Genomic DNA, 18,509 nt, shown 5'->3' with positions numbered 1-18,509 from the left:
TGTGCCTGAATTAATCAGAATTTGGGGTCCTTAAAACATGTTATTCAGAATATCCACTATAACTGAACATTTATTCATATATCCAAACAAAGTTAATTCTGGGTGATATTAGACACAGACAGTTCAGGAGACTAAAGTTTTTACAAATATTTCACAAACACTGAGAGGAACAACATGGCATACATTTTTAAGAGTCTCATGAACTACATTTTGCAGTTTATCACACACCTGTGTGAATGAATGAACATTACATTTATATAGCTGTTTTCAGACACTACACTCAAAGCACTTTACACAGTGAACAGGGGACTCTCCTCAACCACCACCAGTGTGCAGCATCCACCTGGATGATGTGTCAGCAGCCATAGAGTACCAGTACGCTCACCACACACACCAGCTATTGGTGGAGAGTAGAGTTATAAAGCCAGTTTACAGATGGGGATTATTAGGAGGCCATGATTGATAAGCACCAATGGGGAGGGTAATTTTTAATGACCACAGAGAGTCAGGAGCGCAATTTAACATCTCATTTGAAGGACAATGCCTTTTTACAGTATAGAATCCCCATCACTATACTGGTGCATTGGGACCCACAAAGAGCACAGGGTGAGCACCCCCTGCTGGACTCCCTAATACCTCTTCCAGCAGCAACCTTAGTTTTGCAAGGAGGTCTCCCATCCAGGTACTGACCAGGTTCAACCCCGCTTAGCTTCAGTAGGCAACCAGTCTTGAGCTACAGGGTGATATTACTGCTGTGTTATTGTTAAAGAGTATTCTGGGTTCTATACAAGTTAAGCTCAATCGACAGCATTTGTAACATCATATTGATTACCACAAAAATTTATTTTGACTTTCTCACTGTTTCAAAAGTATAGCAACAATATGTAAACAATATGCATGTTAACATGATTTAGTGTGATAAAATCACTTACTAACCTTTTGTGTGTAAAGTTACAGCCAATTTTACAACTTTGTTGCCATGACGATGTAATGTCAACAAACCCTACAAGAACTGTAAAAATTTTTGATTTTAACAACTTTATAGTTCAAATAATACATGAGTTTTAAAAGAAGAATTAATGTAATTGCTTTTATAAAATTATAAGCTTCACATTTCTGCCTTTAAACCCTCTAAAAATGGCCCCCATTTAATTCCATTGTAAGTGCCTCACGGCAACCTCAATTTGTTGCCTCTTTTAAAGAAATGGATGGACGAGTCTAAATAATTTTTTGTGGTAATCAACATTTTGCCACAAATGCTGTCGATTGAGCTTAACTTATATTTAACACTGAATTATCCATTAAGGCCATAAATTTGTATGTGTGTGTGTGTGTGTGTGTGTGTGTGTGTGTTACCTGAAACTGAAAAGTGTCTCTCTGTGTTCCAGATCCATAGTGTCTGTACCAGACAGTTCCCTCATTAACATCCTGCTGTGTAAATGAGCTGGTGGGCGTAGTATCCTGACCATCTGGGAATGACTGCCATGCCTCCACCGGACCATCAGCGGGCATAGACACCAACACAATCTCTCCTACACACGCACACGATGCAGTTATAAACAGGGACTTATTTGTGCCATTGAATTAAAAATGAGAGAGAGAGAGAGAGAGAGAAAAAAGATGGATGGATGGATAGATAGATAGATAGATAGAATTATGATACCATATTTAGGAAGCCCATTGTCAGAGTGAATTGTGTACAGGATTTCAGAGTCACTGGTCCTTTTGAACTGAGCATTGAGACACTTCTTAGACAGCTGCACCATTCCTCCCTCACTCACCCAGGTCTTGGGCACTGAACGCAGATGAGGAGTCAATCCAACCTATAGGTGAAAAATAACACCACATTATGATTATTTGCAGATTTATTTAATCTAATAACAGCATGCACATGGTGGAGGTGTAGTTTATCATTAGGATGAAGTTTTAGTTTATGAGCACTTTAATGCATACAAATACTACAAGATGATGACTTCCTGGCATGTTACATTGAGAAACATCAAGGATACCAGCAAATCACAATCAAGCTAATACCTACTCAGCTATCATGCCACACTGTAAAAAAAAATCCTGTTAAATTTACAGCAGCTGTGGTTACAAGAAATTCACTGTAAAAACAAAATGGTAACCACGCTTCAGGCTTTACGGGATGTCATTTTGATGCCTGTATATTTTACGGTGCATTACCATTTGTATTATTAAATTATATAAAATGTAATACTTTAACCTTCTGAAACTGTAAAAATCTGCTTTTCACTTACAGAAAGCACATGATGACAAGAAGTTCATCAGCCTTTCCAAGAGCAATGTCCAATAAACATGTAGAGACAGTGCTCAGTGTCACTCACACAAACACTAAACACCATCAGGGTAACACATGTGAAATTAAAGTAATGCAATAAACATTAAACTAAACTACATCAGATATAACACAGAACACCTCAGTGTAGATAATTGATTTAAAAAAATTAAATAAACGTGGGCCTGGGTACCTCAGCGAGTACTGACGCTGACTACCACCCCTGGAGTCGCGAGTTTGAATCCAGGGTGTGCTGACTGACTTCAGCCAGGTCTCCTAAGCAACCAAATTGGCCCGGTTGCTAGGGAGGGTAGAGTCACATGGGGTAACCTCGTCGTGGTCACGATTAGTGGTTCTCACTCTCAGTGTGGTGCATGGTAAGCTGTGCGTGGATTGCGGAGAGTAGCATGAGCCTCCACATGCTGTGAGTCTCCGTGGTGTCATGCACAGCGAGCCATGTGATAAAATGTGCGGATTGACTGTCTCAGAGGCAACTTTTTTTTATACATAACTGTTCCCATAAAATATAATGAAATGTGATGGGTAACGCAGGGAATTCTGGGAATGCCCGATTATTGTTTTGTTTTTTTACTATAATTCTAACAATAACTTACCGTAAAAAGTACATGTACTCTCTTGTTAAACATAATATACATTTCTACCGTTAATTCTATGGTAAAATCATACTTTTTACATGTAAAAAGTGTAATTTTTACAACATTGTACTGTAAAATTGCATGTATTGTCTTTTTAAATATATTATAATGTTTTACCGTATATTTTAAGGTAACAGCCCATTTACCAATTAAAGTTTTTTTACTGCAGCATTTTTGCAGTCTTTTACCCTTAAAATTACGAAATTTTTTTACAGAGATCCTAATGGGCTCTGAGTTAGCTGAGGACCTCATTGTGGTGAATAAGATCATCTGCTTCACAGATAATCAAAGACATTCAAGAATGGGTGAAGATGAAAGCTCAGATTCACAGAAGAAACACCTTTGCACCCTTCCACTACCTTCCTGCTGAGTCTGATCCCCTCTATATTTTGACAGCTGCGTGGTAAGGTCTTTACTGAAGAATCAAAATAACATCTTGTTCTAAATAATGGCTGGTGTGACCCATTGTACTCCGGTTGATTTAGCCATATTAAAAACCCCATACTTCATGTTTTCTGTCTTGTGTTGATGTATTTCCATTGAAACTGGAAGTTTGGGTGGTACATATCGAAAGGCTTATCTCTCTTTTAAAAAAAATAAGCATTTGTTTTAGTTACATCACAGCCATGATACAACTAGCTAGTCAGTGGCAGTCGGTTGTATTGGGGGAGGGACATTTTAATTCTAGAGGACATTTGATTAGACATCAATCTGTGTAGTGGAAAATTCATGAAGAGTCCTTAATAAAATTTAGTATATAGATGGCTTTAAATCTATTACACATAGACTATTGTGCTATACAATTAAAAATGGCCTGACTTGACAGGGTCTTAAAATAACATTATTGACTTGAATAAATCCAGTTAATTTAAATGTGACAGCATAAAGCCCATTTTTAGGATAATTGACAAACATTTAGTCAATGTAAGGCAATCGTTAGCACGGTTTCTGCTATTTTTTCTCTCTGATCTCTCTATTTGAGATCAATGCAAAAGTGGCAGAGGGTAAAGGAGTATTTGATTTCTCCAGACCACATTAAATTGAGGATTATTCACCAATGTAAACCGATAAAATGCATCATGGACCGCAAATGCCAAAGGACTTCCCTCCAAAAAAAAGCTAATTAAAAGTCAAGTTCCCCTTTTATCCTTCTCTTTTTCCATTTCAGAAATCCTTACAGATATTTTTCCCAAAGCCAAAAGCACAATCAAAGGTAAAATGTCTTTAAGCCACACATATACAGAATATACAGTATATATACATATAATATAATATATAAGGCTACATTAACTGTGGAATATGTTGTTGGCATTTCTGGCATTTCTGGTATTAATATATGCATGAAACAGAATTTTTGTTTGTCTGTGCATGTATAACAGCATTATTCTGGAGGCAGGAGGCGTCAAGCAAAATGTGAAATGTCAAGCACACAATTTTGGAGTGAATAATAAATACAAATTCAGACATTAAAAGAAATGAAAATAAAATCAATATAGCCTACAAACAGGTGAAAGTCCCATAAGTCTATCAGGAATTTTTATGATAGGACACCATTATTTAGTTAAATAATAATAATGATGATGATGATGATGAAAATAATAATAATAATAAATGTTAAATTTATATAGTGCCTTACCAGAGTTCCAGAACACAGCATTCTAATTCTTTTTTTTTTTTTTTTAGGACAAATGCGTTAATTTTTCATTTCAGTGCATCACTGAGACTATTTTAAAAGTCCTTTCTCATTTTACTATTATAGCTTACTAAGCATTATATACATAGTTATGTTGTGTGTATTGTAAATAGATACTATGTATGTCAATATAGAGATATGTAATTAAGCTTTTTACCTGTCATTAATGCAGATTATCAAGCCACTATGGACTTTTACTGTACCATTTTAAATTTTATTACACTGACCGGTCAAGTGTTTGTTTTAATGCTCTCCGTAGCCATAAAGAAAATGCACAGTTGCATAATTTTCATCTTCTGTAGTTTGCAATCTCTAGTGCTCCTTGCAATGCACTGATGATTATATTTTCATATGATTAATGCTACTGTCAATACAGTTTGAAAAGAAACTCATGTCTCCTCTTTCTTTAGTCAGTGTCAACTGCATCCTCCCTCTTCCCTACAACTTTACATGCATATAACAATGCATTAAACTGAGAGGTCTAAAACATTCTGCAGTTTTCTTTAACCTTTAACACATGTATTTAAAAGGTTTGTGTGACTGCACCCCATGTGTAGGTTCCTGCACATTGTATCTTTATTTTGAACAGAACTGCACAGGTAATTCTCTCCAAGCACAAATTCTGTTGAATGAAAGGTGTTTTATGCACATATAATTCATGAATGTTCTTCAGTTTCACCTCCTCCACCACATTAGGGTCCCCCCAGTGAATCTCGGCCATTTCCACCACTGTATGTATGTATGTATGTATATATATATATATATATATATATATATATATATATATATATATATATATATATATATATATATATATATATATATATATATATATATATATATATATATATATATGCTCAGGGTTGGGGAGTAACAGAATATATGTAAAGGAATTACATATTTAAAAATACAAAATATGAGTAACTGTATTCCACTAAAGTTACAATTTAAATAGTTGGTAATCATAATACAGTTACTTTAAAAAAAAGTAGTTTGGTAACTGATGAGATTGCTTTGCATTTTATTATTATTTGTTTCATTTTATATTTAGTCTATTCAGTTGGAAAACATTTATGCTTTCAAATGAAGTGATCTGAGGAGCGTTTGAAGAGCTGGTAAAGAGAAACACTTCTTATGATGTGTTACATTCATATGAGCAGACAGGGGCTGCTCTCGTACCATTATGAGTGAAAAAAGGTGGATCTGACACCATTGCAACAAAAGAGTTTGAAACCCTTTGATAGATGAAATAGAAATGCAATAAATACACGATTACAAGGCTATATGGTTTCTCCATATTTTATGTTGTTTGGGTATTTTTACAAGAATAAAGGATGCTCATATGAGAAATACTAACCAATGTAGCCAGTAGCATCATATAGAAAGCTACAAATATTAGATTTCCTGCCTCATTCTATGAACAGATTCCACAAACAATCGGAAGATGTTGCCGAGTACACTCTGTGGGTTTTTGAAGTAAGTTTGACGCATCAGAAATAGTTCCTTGTGCAATTTCCATGTAAACATTTAGCATAATATCAAGGTAAAATGCTATTTCTAGCTATTAGATATACCTGTTACATGTCATGATTATATTTTATAATGAATTCTTTCAAGAAAATCCACGTTAAATCTTTCTCCCTCTGGTTAGACCTTTGATATTAGTGCAAAGATGTACTTCAAAATATTCCTCTTAATAAGAATTATTTGCCTGTAAAAAAAAAAAAAAAAAAAAAAAAATCCTTAAGATAAATTTACTTGAGAAGATACACTACATAAGATATTAAGGCTTTTTCAGAGCATATTTTTTTTATTTAAGTGTATTTTGTTTTACTGTGCTGGCAGATTGTTTTCACATTGTTTATAGTGAAAAACAAGTGAAAAAATCTGCCAATGCAGAAGTAATTCAAAGTATTTAGATTACGTTACTTTATATTTTAGAGCATGTATTCTGTAATCTGTAGTGTACTGTATCTATATAGTATATTTTGATTACTCATTCTGCACACATGTGTCCATTCAAATGATCTCTAAGAATGTCCCTCCTCCTAAAACCACCTGCAATTAGCTTGAAACTTACTAGCAAGCAGCAAATCATGGTTCATTGCTGTGATTGAAGTAAAGCCTTTTGCTTTTTTTGCTTTTTTCTTTTGTAAAGGGATGAACCCTTTAATATGCCACACGCAAACTGCTTGTTTCAATAAGAAAAACGTCAACACAGGACAGAAAACTGCACTCGTCAAGCGATTTCATGGAGTCTTAAAGTTTCCGCACAATGAACCTTGCTGCATTCCTGCATTCAGAACAATGTCCTATTGATCTGAAAACAGAATATTTACCCCGAAACAGGGCTTCCATTAGTCAAAAGTTGCTTGGCATCAGCAGTATGGGAGATAACAGGCAGCAGCAGGGAACAAGGCAGGTGTAATCTGATGATGCTACAGAGAGATGTGTGGATAAGGGTATGTGGTAGGGTGGAACAAAGCTTGAAAGGGATGGTGGGGAGTTGGGAAAAGACTGAACAAAGTGCTGCAATCTGTCTAGACATCAGCAGGCTGAGGGCATGTCAAATAGTCAGGACAAGGCAATTTCAAGCATAAAAGGTGAGGTGATGATTGTATGCATGCATGTGTGTGTGTGTTTGTGTGTGGTAGTTACCATTTACCATTAAAAAGCACTCAATGCAATCTAGTCTATGACAGAATTCATCCATTGGGTGTAAATGCACCTGTGTAGATGCATGAATCTTACAGTGATTCCATCCTGACGGTGGACGTATCACTTATAAATCAAGAACTGCAGCAGCAGCCTGAGGCAAAATCATCAAGCCATACAGTGTCAGGTGAAATGCAGGAATCCATACTTAAGTGAAAAAGCTTAGATCTATATCCAAAACGTTTAAAAGCTGATGGCCTAATATTATTTTACACTTGATGTAAAATAACTAAAGTACATGACACATTGATGGGCCTATAAATAATCATAAGGTATATAATATTTAGTTTTTAGTTCAAAAATGGCACATTTATAATGATCAAATAAAGTAACTCCAAATCACAGACAAAATGAAAAATGCAAAACGTCTAGCTGAACAGAGTACGTCATTCGAGCAGATAAAAAAATATAAAACTCTGATCAGCAGAATATCATTTCACAAAAGTCTGACAAGAATATTACATAAATAATCAGTTCTTTATCTTCTTCAAAAATGAAAGAATTATTTTTGGATGAATCAAACTACTAAGCAATACACTTAGCAAGAGCACTGATGTACTGAATATTAGCATGGCTGTGATTTGGCCCCAGGTAAAATGAAATTCAGTACTACACACCAAGCCAAAGAAGAAAATTATGCCTTAATGTCTTAAAACCCCAACTGAGCAATTCAACAGCAACTGTGGCAAGGTAAAAACTCCATAAGATGTTTAAGGGATGATTCACCCAAAAATGAAAATTCTCTCATCATTTACTCACCCTCATGATAATCCAGATGTATGACTTTCTTCTTCAGAACGCAAATGAAGATTTTTAGAAGAATCTCAACTCTGTAGGTCCATACAATGCAAGTGAATGGTGGCCAGAACTTTGAAGCTCCAAAAATCACACAAAGGCAGCATAAAAGTAATTCAAATGACTCTAGTGGTTAAAAAATATACATCTTTAGAAATGATATGATAGGTGTGGGTGAGAAACAGATCAATATTTAAGTCCTTTTGTTTTTTTACTATAAATCTCCACTTTCATATTCTGAAAGCAAAAGTAAAATTTATAGTAAAACAGGATTTAAATACAGATCTGTTTCTCATGCAAAGTGATTGCATCACTTCAGAAGACATATATTAAACCACGTATGGATTACTTTTATGCTGCCTTTATGTGCTTTTTGGAGCTTCAAAGTTCGGGCCACCATTCATTTGCATTGTATGGACCTACAGAGTTGAGATGTTCTTCTAAAAATCTTTGTTTGTGTTCAGAAGAAAGTCAGTCAGTAGTGGAGGGAGAAATATCTTGAGGAACCAGACTTAGCTGGAGCCATTGATTTGCTGCTCTCCCCACACTGTCCATGCATGCTACATGGATGGGCAGGCAGTTTCCCCAAAACACAAACACAAACAGATTGCTTTAATTGTCAATAGAAGTAAAGCACTTGATGGAAGAGGTCTTGACTGAACTGGTAGTCTGTCAAGTACACCACAAAAAAACAAACAACAAAAAAAAAAAAACTGACAAATGGAGTGATATAAACAGTAAAGCGTCCCAGTGCTGTTATACTAAATATAAAAACTCTTGGAATGCAGCTTGCTCAATCAGATTAGAGGACTGGAAAGAAGTAAATTATAATGTCAGAAAGCACATAGAACCTTCTAAAACCTGTCATGTTCATACCTTCTGTGCAATACTGATGTGAAACAGAATGTTCTGGTAGCTGTGTCCATCATTGACCTGCAGCAGAAGTCTGTCCTGCTTTCCTTCTGAACCATCATGTACATACTGCAGCTGCTCACGATCTAGATCTTCCAGCTTAAAATGGGTTACCGGCACATCGCCATGCACTCGTTTCAGGTGGCCATGTTGAGGTGGATTGAGAACCGTGATGAAAACGTCCTGTGGGTTATCAGGGTCATCGATGTGAAGAATGGACCTGCTGATGACGGCGGTCTTGCCAGAGTTCATGTATAAGAGTTGGTTGGTGATCACAGTGGGGGGCTGTGGAAGGAAAAATCGTTGAAATAACATAAGGATAATTTTCAAACATAGTTTCAGTAAAACAGAGGAAAGAGTCAGTATTAACAGATGTAATATTTTATGACTTCATATTTGAGCCCCTAAATTATGTAATATTTCATCAAAAGCCGATAATCGGTTTGACCAATATTTTTTACAGATACAAGTTTAAACAAAAACTGTTATAATTGACTTTGTCAGAAATAATATTATGATTACAAAAATATTATTATTATTTTTCATAATGGATGTTTTTGTTTTGTAGTCTAATTTATATTTATTAATCATTGTGTCAAAAAGCCAAAATAAACAATAATTAAAACAAAATAATACTCATTGGTTATTGAAAAAGAATATCGGTAAATCACTACCGTCAACAACCTTTTGTTATAACAATCAATCACAACAATTGTCTGTGAAGTTGAGTTTAAAAAGTCATAAAACATTCATAGAGGAGTTTGAACTGAGTGCCCACTAACGTTTAATCATTCACCAGTCCTCTTAGCAGCAGCAGAAGAACCATCTAACCAGAGTCAATATTGAACCGCTTCAGAGCCAGACAGGATGTGAATGTGTTCTTAATGCTGGGCCAACTACACTGGCTTTGGGTCATTTTATCTTACCTGACACATCCTTTAGGTGTGAGCACAGATATAAAGGCACTACTGTGGTAGGGTTTAATAGGAAGGCATGCAGAGGTAACCAGTCAATATTTGGCTACTGTGGGCAAAATGAGAAGAGAAAAAGAGGGAGATGGGAGGCTGACTTCTGTGCATCTGAGAGCCAAACTGAACTAAAATGGACACAAATGAATGCAAGTATTGGATGTTGCCGCAGGGGAGGGTGTCTATATAGAGCATTTTTGTGCAAGCCCCCTGCCAGGCTACAAACTCACCTTATCTACTTTCTGTATTTACATTTTACATCTACCTGCTACATTCTACTATTCTTATTTTTGGCCAGTTTTATTTATAGGCATAGTAGAGTGATGACAGGAAATGATGGGGAGAAGAGAGGAGAATGGGATAAGGAAATGTTGCAAGCTGTACTTGAACCCGCATTTACAAACAACACCGGAGGCTGTCAGTTATGTGTCACACACAATTATACAATATTTACTTTTCACCAAAATTAATTAACATTTACAATGAAATTGTTGTTGCACAGTCCCTCTGTGCAGAACTGTGGAAAGACTCAGGCTACTGTTGTTTACCACCATACAGTGAAGACAGAGAAGACAAGAAACTTTTCCCTCAGGCTGAGATTATTGCTGTTTTTTTCTCTCTCTCTCTCTTATAAATATATTCACTGTCCTCTCTCTCTCTCTGCTTTAAGATTCATCCTCTATATTTCAGTTACTGTATAACTGCTTGCTCAACAGTAGAAAGAGGAAGTGCCCTGACTTCTTGAGCTGCTGTAATCAGTCCATGAGGGAAGGGAATGTATTTTGGGTGTTATTTGTTGTAATGACATCCATTAGATTCCTGTTAGGGAGCTCAAGTTTCTCTGTGTGTGTGTGTGTGTGTGTGTGTGTGTGTGTGTGTGTGTGTGTGTGTGTATGTGTGTGTGTTGGTGGAGGTCAGACATTGAGACACCGGCCGCACTCTGGAGATTGTATCTAGGAAGTGTAATAAAATGCTGCAATGCAGAGGAATGAGCGAAGAGAGAGAGAGAGTGGGAGATATCAGCTATAATGACTATAGGTGTAAGTCCTCTAGGTATGTGCCCAAACAAACACATTTATGTATTTTTGGTATTTTATGTATGTATGTATTTTAACACACAAACATGCAGATGTCTAAAGAGCAAGGTGACTGATGACCACCAAAATGCTGATATTATTATTTTTCTTTTATTATTTAAGGGCTTTCTGGAATACTTGATTCTGATTGGTCAATAAAAGCATTCCACAGTCAAATATTTTTGTCTCATGACCACAAAAATATTTAATGCCAGGCAACTGATTTCCTACATAGCTGTGCTAGTTTTATTCCTTTCGTATCACTCCATGATCTCGTTCTTCTTACACAATCAAATAAATTCAATTCAAATGTACATTTCATAACCGTTTATTTGTTAAATTGCTGTGTGATAAGCAGGAATGTACAGTAAACTGGTCATTATCATAAAATAAAGCCCTTCAGGGTTATACAAGATCCATCCGATTTGCGTCCAAGTCCTCTAAAAGTTCAGACTTCTATTAATAGAGCAAAACTTTTTCAGCAGTCTTGGTTCTGGAAGTATTTTTCCCATTCATTTTTTTTTTCTATAGGGATTTCATAAAATTCTTTTAAAAGAGTTCTAAGCCATGAACCAAACCAGCCAGGTCCAAGGTAAATCACAAGCTTAAAAGCTTTGATTTGCAGAAAAACTGTATTTGAAAATTGGACAAAAAGACAAAAGGTACTGTACAAGACTTTGAACTTAATGTCTTTAATGAGGGAATGAATTGCAATCCAATGAAGTATTGCGAATTACGTAACCAAAATAGTTGTTGATTATAAGTATAGCAAAAATACATTTTAATTTTGCTGCAAAGTATTAAGATATATACAAATATAAAAAGTAGTTTGAAAGTGTAACGAGACCGACACAATGACATCATTGGTAGTGCTTCATTGGAGTAGGTGGTCGCTTCAGAGCATGTATGGTTGGCCACAATTCTCTGACTGGTGGATCTTTTATAAGGTTTATGAGTTATTGTTCAAAATCAGTTCGCCTATGGAGAAAATGAATGGCATTTAAAATTCCGGAACCCGAATGCCAAGCGGACACAGTTATTGGTCAATAATAACAATAATAAAAAAAGAATCGATTAAACAGCCTGGTCTATTAATATGTCAGTCTAATACTTGTCTAACCCCTCCTTTTTTATTGTTTTAAATGGTTTTGTGACTACAGAATTAAGCCCCATTACTCACTGTTCTTACCATAGACACGTGTGTGTATACAGTACGTACCAGCTGGGAGACGGCTTGCACAGGAACAGTCTGTGGCTGAGAGAACAGCTGAGGATCTGCTGCCCTTAACGTGAACTGCCCAGTTCTGAAAAGAAAAAGAAAATTACATGAAAAAAGTTAGCATTACTCTGCTCTGTGTCAGAATAAAATGAGAAAAAGACAGAGTGGCTTTTAAAGAGGAATGATAAAGACCGAAAAAGTTATACATTTGTGGGATAAAAAGGTAGAGGAAGTGTGAGGGAACACAGATTACTTCTTAATTAAAGCACACAGCTGAAGGAAAATGAGCCAAAAAAGAGAGAAAGAAAAAAAACAGAGAAAGTTTAGAGAAATGTGAAGGTCAGCAGTCAGCCTAACTTAGTGACTGCTGCATGTGCTGTGGCTTAAGAACACTGTGGGTTGGAGTGTGTGTGTGTGTGTGTGTGTGTGTGTGTGTGTGTGTGTGTGTCCTGTCAAACGCCTCATCAACTTCACCGAGATAATTAAAGCTAATGACTGCACACACTACTCACACCCAGTCCATCGCCAATGCACACACACACACACACACACACACACATACACACACACACACATAACACATTTACACAAACATTAGTCTCAATACAAACATCACATCATTTTTGTAAAGCTGCTAAACATCTCTTTAGATATTTTCCGTGTATAAACGTCAACTAATATCTTAAATCTAGCTGTCTAAGCAGAGATGTGCCACAGGAATGAGGAATGGAGTCATCTCACTAACATATTTCAGGATCTTTTACATGATAATATTGTAAACAATATTATTTCAATGATTTGAGACTACCATATATCATCTAGTTCATAAATACATGGGATTGCTGCTTAAATGCTAAGGAAAACACACCACCCGTTTACAAGCATGCATTCGCTTACACAAACCTACACAAGACAGCTTAATCCTTAGACTCAGTCTGTGGGTTGGTATATGTCAGTGTTTGAAAGCATTTATTGGTTGAATTTAAAGGTGCAGTGTGTAATTTCTGTACTTCTTGCATCATCAAACAGAACTGCATACGTAATGACAAATCCGGAACATAATGGTATCCTGAATACTCACCCCATCTGCCTTTGATTGGAAATATAGATAATAGCTAATATTATTCTATTTGTTTGCTGAGTGATGACGACTAACTGGAGCCTGTGCCAGCCAGATAACACTTCAGTCTACTGTGATGGACTTCACAGAGGATGAACTGATGCCAACTCCAACCGTAAGACAAGACTCCAACCGTAATTTACAATCACGTTTTTATCAAACTGCACAATGACGACTCAGACATCACAGACTTTACAGCTTCATTTTCTGTTATAGCATAATTTTCACTGTTTTGAAACAATGTGTTATGAAAAGCTATACAAATAAAATAAAAATATACTTGATTTGTTTAGGGGCGGGGTTATCAGAGATGTATCATACCATAATAAAAGACTGACATGGGGCAAAAATAATTTATATAATTGCGTGCGAGTCTCCACAAGCAATTTCACGAAAACACACAAGAGAATAGTAGAAAATGTATTTAGAGTCCAAGTACTGTACAGAAAACCTCATTATAAAGAATTTCACAGACATAACTAAGTAAACAAAGCAAAAATGCAGCTCTGCTCGTGGATATCTGCTTTACTTTCTGCTATGTGCCTCAAACGAAACTCTTAAAAGATTTGATTTCACTACCCAGGCAAACCTGGGCAAATTCTGTGATTATTTCGTCCTCAAAAGCGATCATTCTATCAAAGCGGAACTTTTGAACAAAACTCGTTCCTATGTGAGTCTACTTGCGGAATTTCAATCGAATCAGATTTGCGCTGAGTTGATCGAGAAAGTGTTTTCCAATTTTGTGCGCTATGTGCATCAGACATTTGAGGACGGACTGTGGGCAGTCCATGGGTGTGCTGTCTTAGGCTGAGACTAATAATTCTATGTAGTCCTGGTCGGGATGCTCAAACAAACAGAGCCATGTTTTGATAAAGCCACAGAGACTTTGTTTCTAATCTTCAGGAAAATCAAGCAATGAATTCCTTCTCTGCATATTAAGATGCACTTTCACGTAATATGCTCTTAAAACACAAACACACACTTACTTGGCCTGCTCTTTGTCGTGAATAAAGCGTACTGCTCTGCGTTTGAGCTGAGTGAAGGTGAAAGTGTCGTTTCTGGCCATTGTCCATGCTCTGTCGTTCTCCAGGATCACGAGGTGGCCGTTATTGGGCGGCTGAAGGAGCTGGAGCAGCATGCTCTCTGAATGGCTGTCTGCATCCTTGATTGACAGAAGTGCCTGGTCCAGAGGCTTAACTCCACCAAAAGGAACCAGCAGAGAGCCATTGATGTAGAGGGATGGAGCGCGGCTGTTTGCTGTAGAAAAATAAGTGGTTGAGATTTTATTAACAGACACCCCTGTATTCATAATAGAAGTGGTCGATCGATGAGGACTGTTCAATGGTCAATGCAGATAACTAGAGAGCAGGGTGGCTGATGGCCGATATAATGCTGATGTATATGTGATTTACCCTAAATACAATTTAATCATACAACTGAGATATACAAATATACCCTGTTTTGAACTCACAGTACAAATTAATTCAAATGTGTGAAAACAAAAATTGTTTATTATCCACTGACAAGGATGTTAGAAGATTTCAGAACAGACACAAGGGGGAGGTACTCTTCTATCAAGCGGACAGGGGTCAAAATGGCCAAATAACGTCTGGTTTATCAGCCTGGCCATTATATAGGTCTATGACTACACTACATAACAACGTGAGAATGTTTGTCTGAATTTTGACCACAAAAACCCATGTAAACTTATAAAACATTTAAAAACATAGAAAACATACAGTATTCACTGCAAATGAAAAGCATTGCAACAATTATGCTGGCCATGAGTCTAAAGATGAGGTTTATAAACATCCAGTCTTTACAAATGAATCGTATTTTTTGGCAGATATGTGATGTAGAAGATCCCGTTTACCATGACAGGCTCTGGTTTTTCGATCAGCATAGTATCCATGACCACAGTCTGGGATGCATCGGCTGTCCTTCAGGAACAGATTCTCAGAACAGACGCGACACTCACCAACATTTAAACACTCCAAACAACCAGCTGAGCATGCTGGGGAATAACAGCAAACAATCTGTCATCACATTCAGGTGTGACACCATAGGACACTGCATCACACTATATTCAGTTGCTTTAAAATCAGCAGGTTGGTAACCTGCCAAAATGACCACTTTAAAATGTCACAATCACTCTTTCAGATCAGTGATGAAATTCACAGCACTCACCAGTGCACTGACGAGTGGTGTCATCTAGAAAGTGATGTTTGCCACATTCCAGCACGCAGTGCCCTTTCAGCACGGCATACGGCAGCTGGCACCGTTGGCATCGGTCAGTGGCCTGGCACTGCTCACAGTGTTCATCACAGCCTGTTCATAGAGACAGGAAGAGATTAAAGACACAAATTAAATTAATGTTGAATATGGGATCAAGTTTTATGTTTTGCTTATTATAGATAGGAAAGTGATCTAAGATAGTAATCTGACTTCAGATCAGTTTACACTATAATACAAATTCTTACTTTTTAGAGGTACTAAATAAGGCACAGACTAGAGCCATTTTTTTTTAATAATCTGTCAATGTTTACTTTATAACTATCATGGATTTAAATTTTTCTGTTGTATTCTGCTTAATCAGTTAACTTTCAGTGGGTTAACTAGTTAACTTTTATATACTACATGCCACAAATGTAAGGTAATATCAATTAGTGATGACCGACGTATCGGCCAGGACGATTAAATGGTCAATATTTGGCCATTCTGAGATTATCAGTATCAGTCGGTAACTGTGCCCACAGAAGTATTAATTCCAAGTTAATTCCAGATAATAAACAATTTCTGTTTTTAGTTTGTATTAGTGAATTTTGACTAAATATTTCATTTAAGCAGTTTTGTATAGATAGCATTTGCTATCATTAAAGGTGCAGTATGTTACAATTTTCATGTAATTTTCGCCTTTTGTTTTTTTTTGCAAATGTGTGAACGGCTTGTAATGCAACTTAAAAAATGAGCCCTTCCCAGACTTCCAAGGCTGCCTATTAAAGCCTGTAGACTGATTTTCACGCGAAGGGAGCGGGTCGGTTCTGCCGGGAAAATCCAAAGGATGTGACGTTTATGCACGCTCCCAAGAGCCTTGCCTCAGTGCTTCTTTCCGCTATTAAACAGCGACAACAAACTGCAACCCTAGGTAACGTTATATTAGAGATGGAATCCAGCAAACGGCCGGCTCATACACAAACTCTGAATAAGCCAAAAAAAAAAAATGTATCTACTGAATCCCGTCTGGCTAAGCGGGAATGTGATAGTGGTCGAGTGAAAACTACAGTGAACATCGGCAGGGCATTTGATTACTGGAGGGACCTTCGTTCGGTTTTGGGGATCAAAACCGACCCTAAATTGGCATTCTTCTTATTGGACAGGTAAGCTTACATAACTGCAAAGCATGTGAAATATAGTGCCATAAGGATTGATCTGTGTAATTTTAGCTAACTTGATCTTGCCTGCTAATGCTGACGAATTGCAATCTACCTTGCTTGTAACTTTCAAATAATTTCAACGACCTTCTCTTTATACTAAAAGTCAGGTATACAGGATAAATTTAAGCAAATACGCTGGTTTCTTGATCGTAGTACAACATATGACATACAAAACATACAATAGTGCAACAGTAAACTGTCTGGTATAGTTCGGTAGTATGTAGCTGTATGTGTGTATCAGTATGCTATGTTAGTTGATAAGTAGTTTTAGTTTAGTCTCAAAGTTTGTAGTAAAACAATCATAACTGTGTCATTTTAATTATGCTACCTCATCTGTCAGCATGATGCCGGTGAATCACGTTCAGTCTCTTTGTACGTTACATCATTGTTTTGGCCGATGCTCGCTCGCTCGCGTCCCTATGGACGGTGTGCACGAGCACGAGCAACAGGTAGCTGGCTGCAGTTCACTTAACGGCCACAGGTGTCATTAATAACAAGTGTTTCTGAATCTTACATACTGCACCTTTAAATTGTGTTGTATATATTGCTTTATACTGACCTTCTGGCACCCTGCTCTATTGGTAATGGTATTGGCCAATGAAATACCCATATCGGTCAACCACTAATATCAATCTATGGACATGTGGAATTGAATTCTAAGTGAGAGCCAGTGGCTTCTTCAATCCAGTCTATAATTACGGCAACACTGATAGACTTGTCTTTTAGTCTAATTTGAAATAACTAATCCATTGAAGTGCCATTAAACTTTGGCAGTGGCACAGCGGCTGATGTGGGCACTACACAGCAGGGGCTTCAATGGCACTCCCGACTGTGACAACCGATTGGGAGATTGAAATTTCAAAGTGTATTGAGCTGGAAAATTTATTGGTTAGACTCATAATGAGAGACTTTCATAACGAAAATGGTTCTTTTGTTGATCACTGACTCAGGCATCTCTCAGCATCCTGGTAGAATCCTGGGGAGCAGCCCGGCACACAAATGCTATCCTGCAGGATGTATCCCTCCATGCACTGCAGACAGTCACTGTGCAGGGGCCCGCGGCAAGCGTTACAGCTCCAGTCACACTCTTAGAGAGAGGGTGTGTGGGAGGAAGGGATATGAGAAGAAAATATGATAAACTGGAATGAGATTGAAGAAGTGTAAAAGAGCAAATTAGAAAGAAAAAAGGCAAGGACTGACAGTGTTTGCAGAGCATGAGAAAAACTATTTAAACTATGAATTCTCAGCATGAGAGTGGCATCTGTATATTAAAAAATGTATGAGGGATTTTACTCATAAGAACTGTATCAAATGAGAGTGAGAAAAAAGAAAATGTTTGACTGCACCTTTGTTCATTCCTCATTTCATCTATTAAAGAGAGTTTTACCTGACCATTTTATACCATTTGAACTCACCACCAGAACTTCGCTTTCTAAATCATCTCAGCTCATAAAAAAGCCCTATCACAGCCTTTCTCATTTTCCTCTATCCACATAACCTCATTAATTTCTCCCCTCATTTACTGAAAAAAATCCTGTGTCAAAACATTTTTACTCTGTTTTAAATCAATCTCAGCTGTATTCTGGTATCAAAAGCCACTAATTTGTCCAAATGTCATTCAG

General features: G+C 36.9%; 1 protein-coding gene across 1 annotated transcript in view; it reads right to left on the bottom strand.

Moving 5' to 3' along the window:
- Positions 1-18,509, bottom strand: part of LOC127429960 (extracellular matrix organizing protein FRAS1-like) — a 209,212-nt gene that overhangs the window by 61,020 nt on the left and 129,683 nt on the right. The window contains exons 23-30 of the mRNA XM_051679361.1: positions 17,834-17,974; positions 15,641-15,781; positions 15,327-15,467; positions 14,440-14,710; positions 12,334-12,418; positions 9,035-9,355; positions 1,664-1,823; positions 1,357-1,532 (exon numbers count right to left, since the gene is read on the bottom strand). Coding sequence (XP_051535321.1) covers positions 1,357-1,532; positions 1,664-1,823; positions 9,035-9,355; positions 12,334-12,418; positions 14,440-14,710; positions 15,327-15,467; positions 15,641-15,781; positions 17,834-17,974 — 1,436 coding nt within the window. The remainder of the gene's footprint in view (positions 1-1,356; positions 1,533-1,663; positions 1,824-9,034; positions 9,356-12,333; positions 12,419-14,439; positions 14,711-15,326; positions 15,468-15,640; positions 15,782-17,833; positions 17,975-18,509) is intronic.

Source organism: Myxocyprinus asiaticus, chromosome 3 (assembly GCF_019703515.2).
Source record: "Myxocyprinus asiaticus isolate MX2 ecotype Aquarium Trade chromosome 3, UBuf_Myxa_2, whole genome shotgun sequence".
NCBI lineage: Eukaryota > Metazoa > Chordata > Actinopteri > Cypriniformes > Catostomidae > Myxocyprinus > Myxocyprinus asiaticus.
This window is presented reverse-complemented; position numbering and strand designations above follow the sequence as displayed.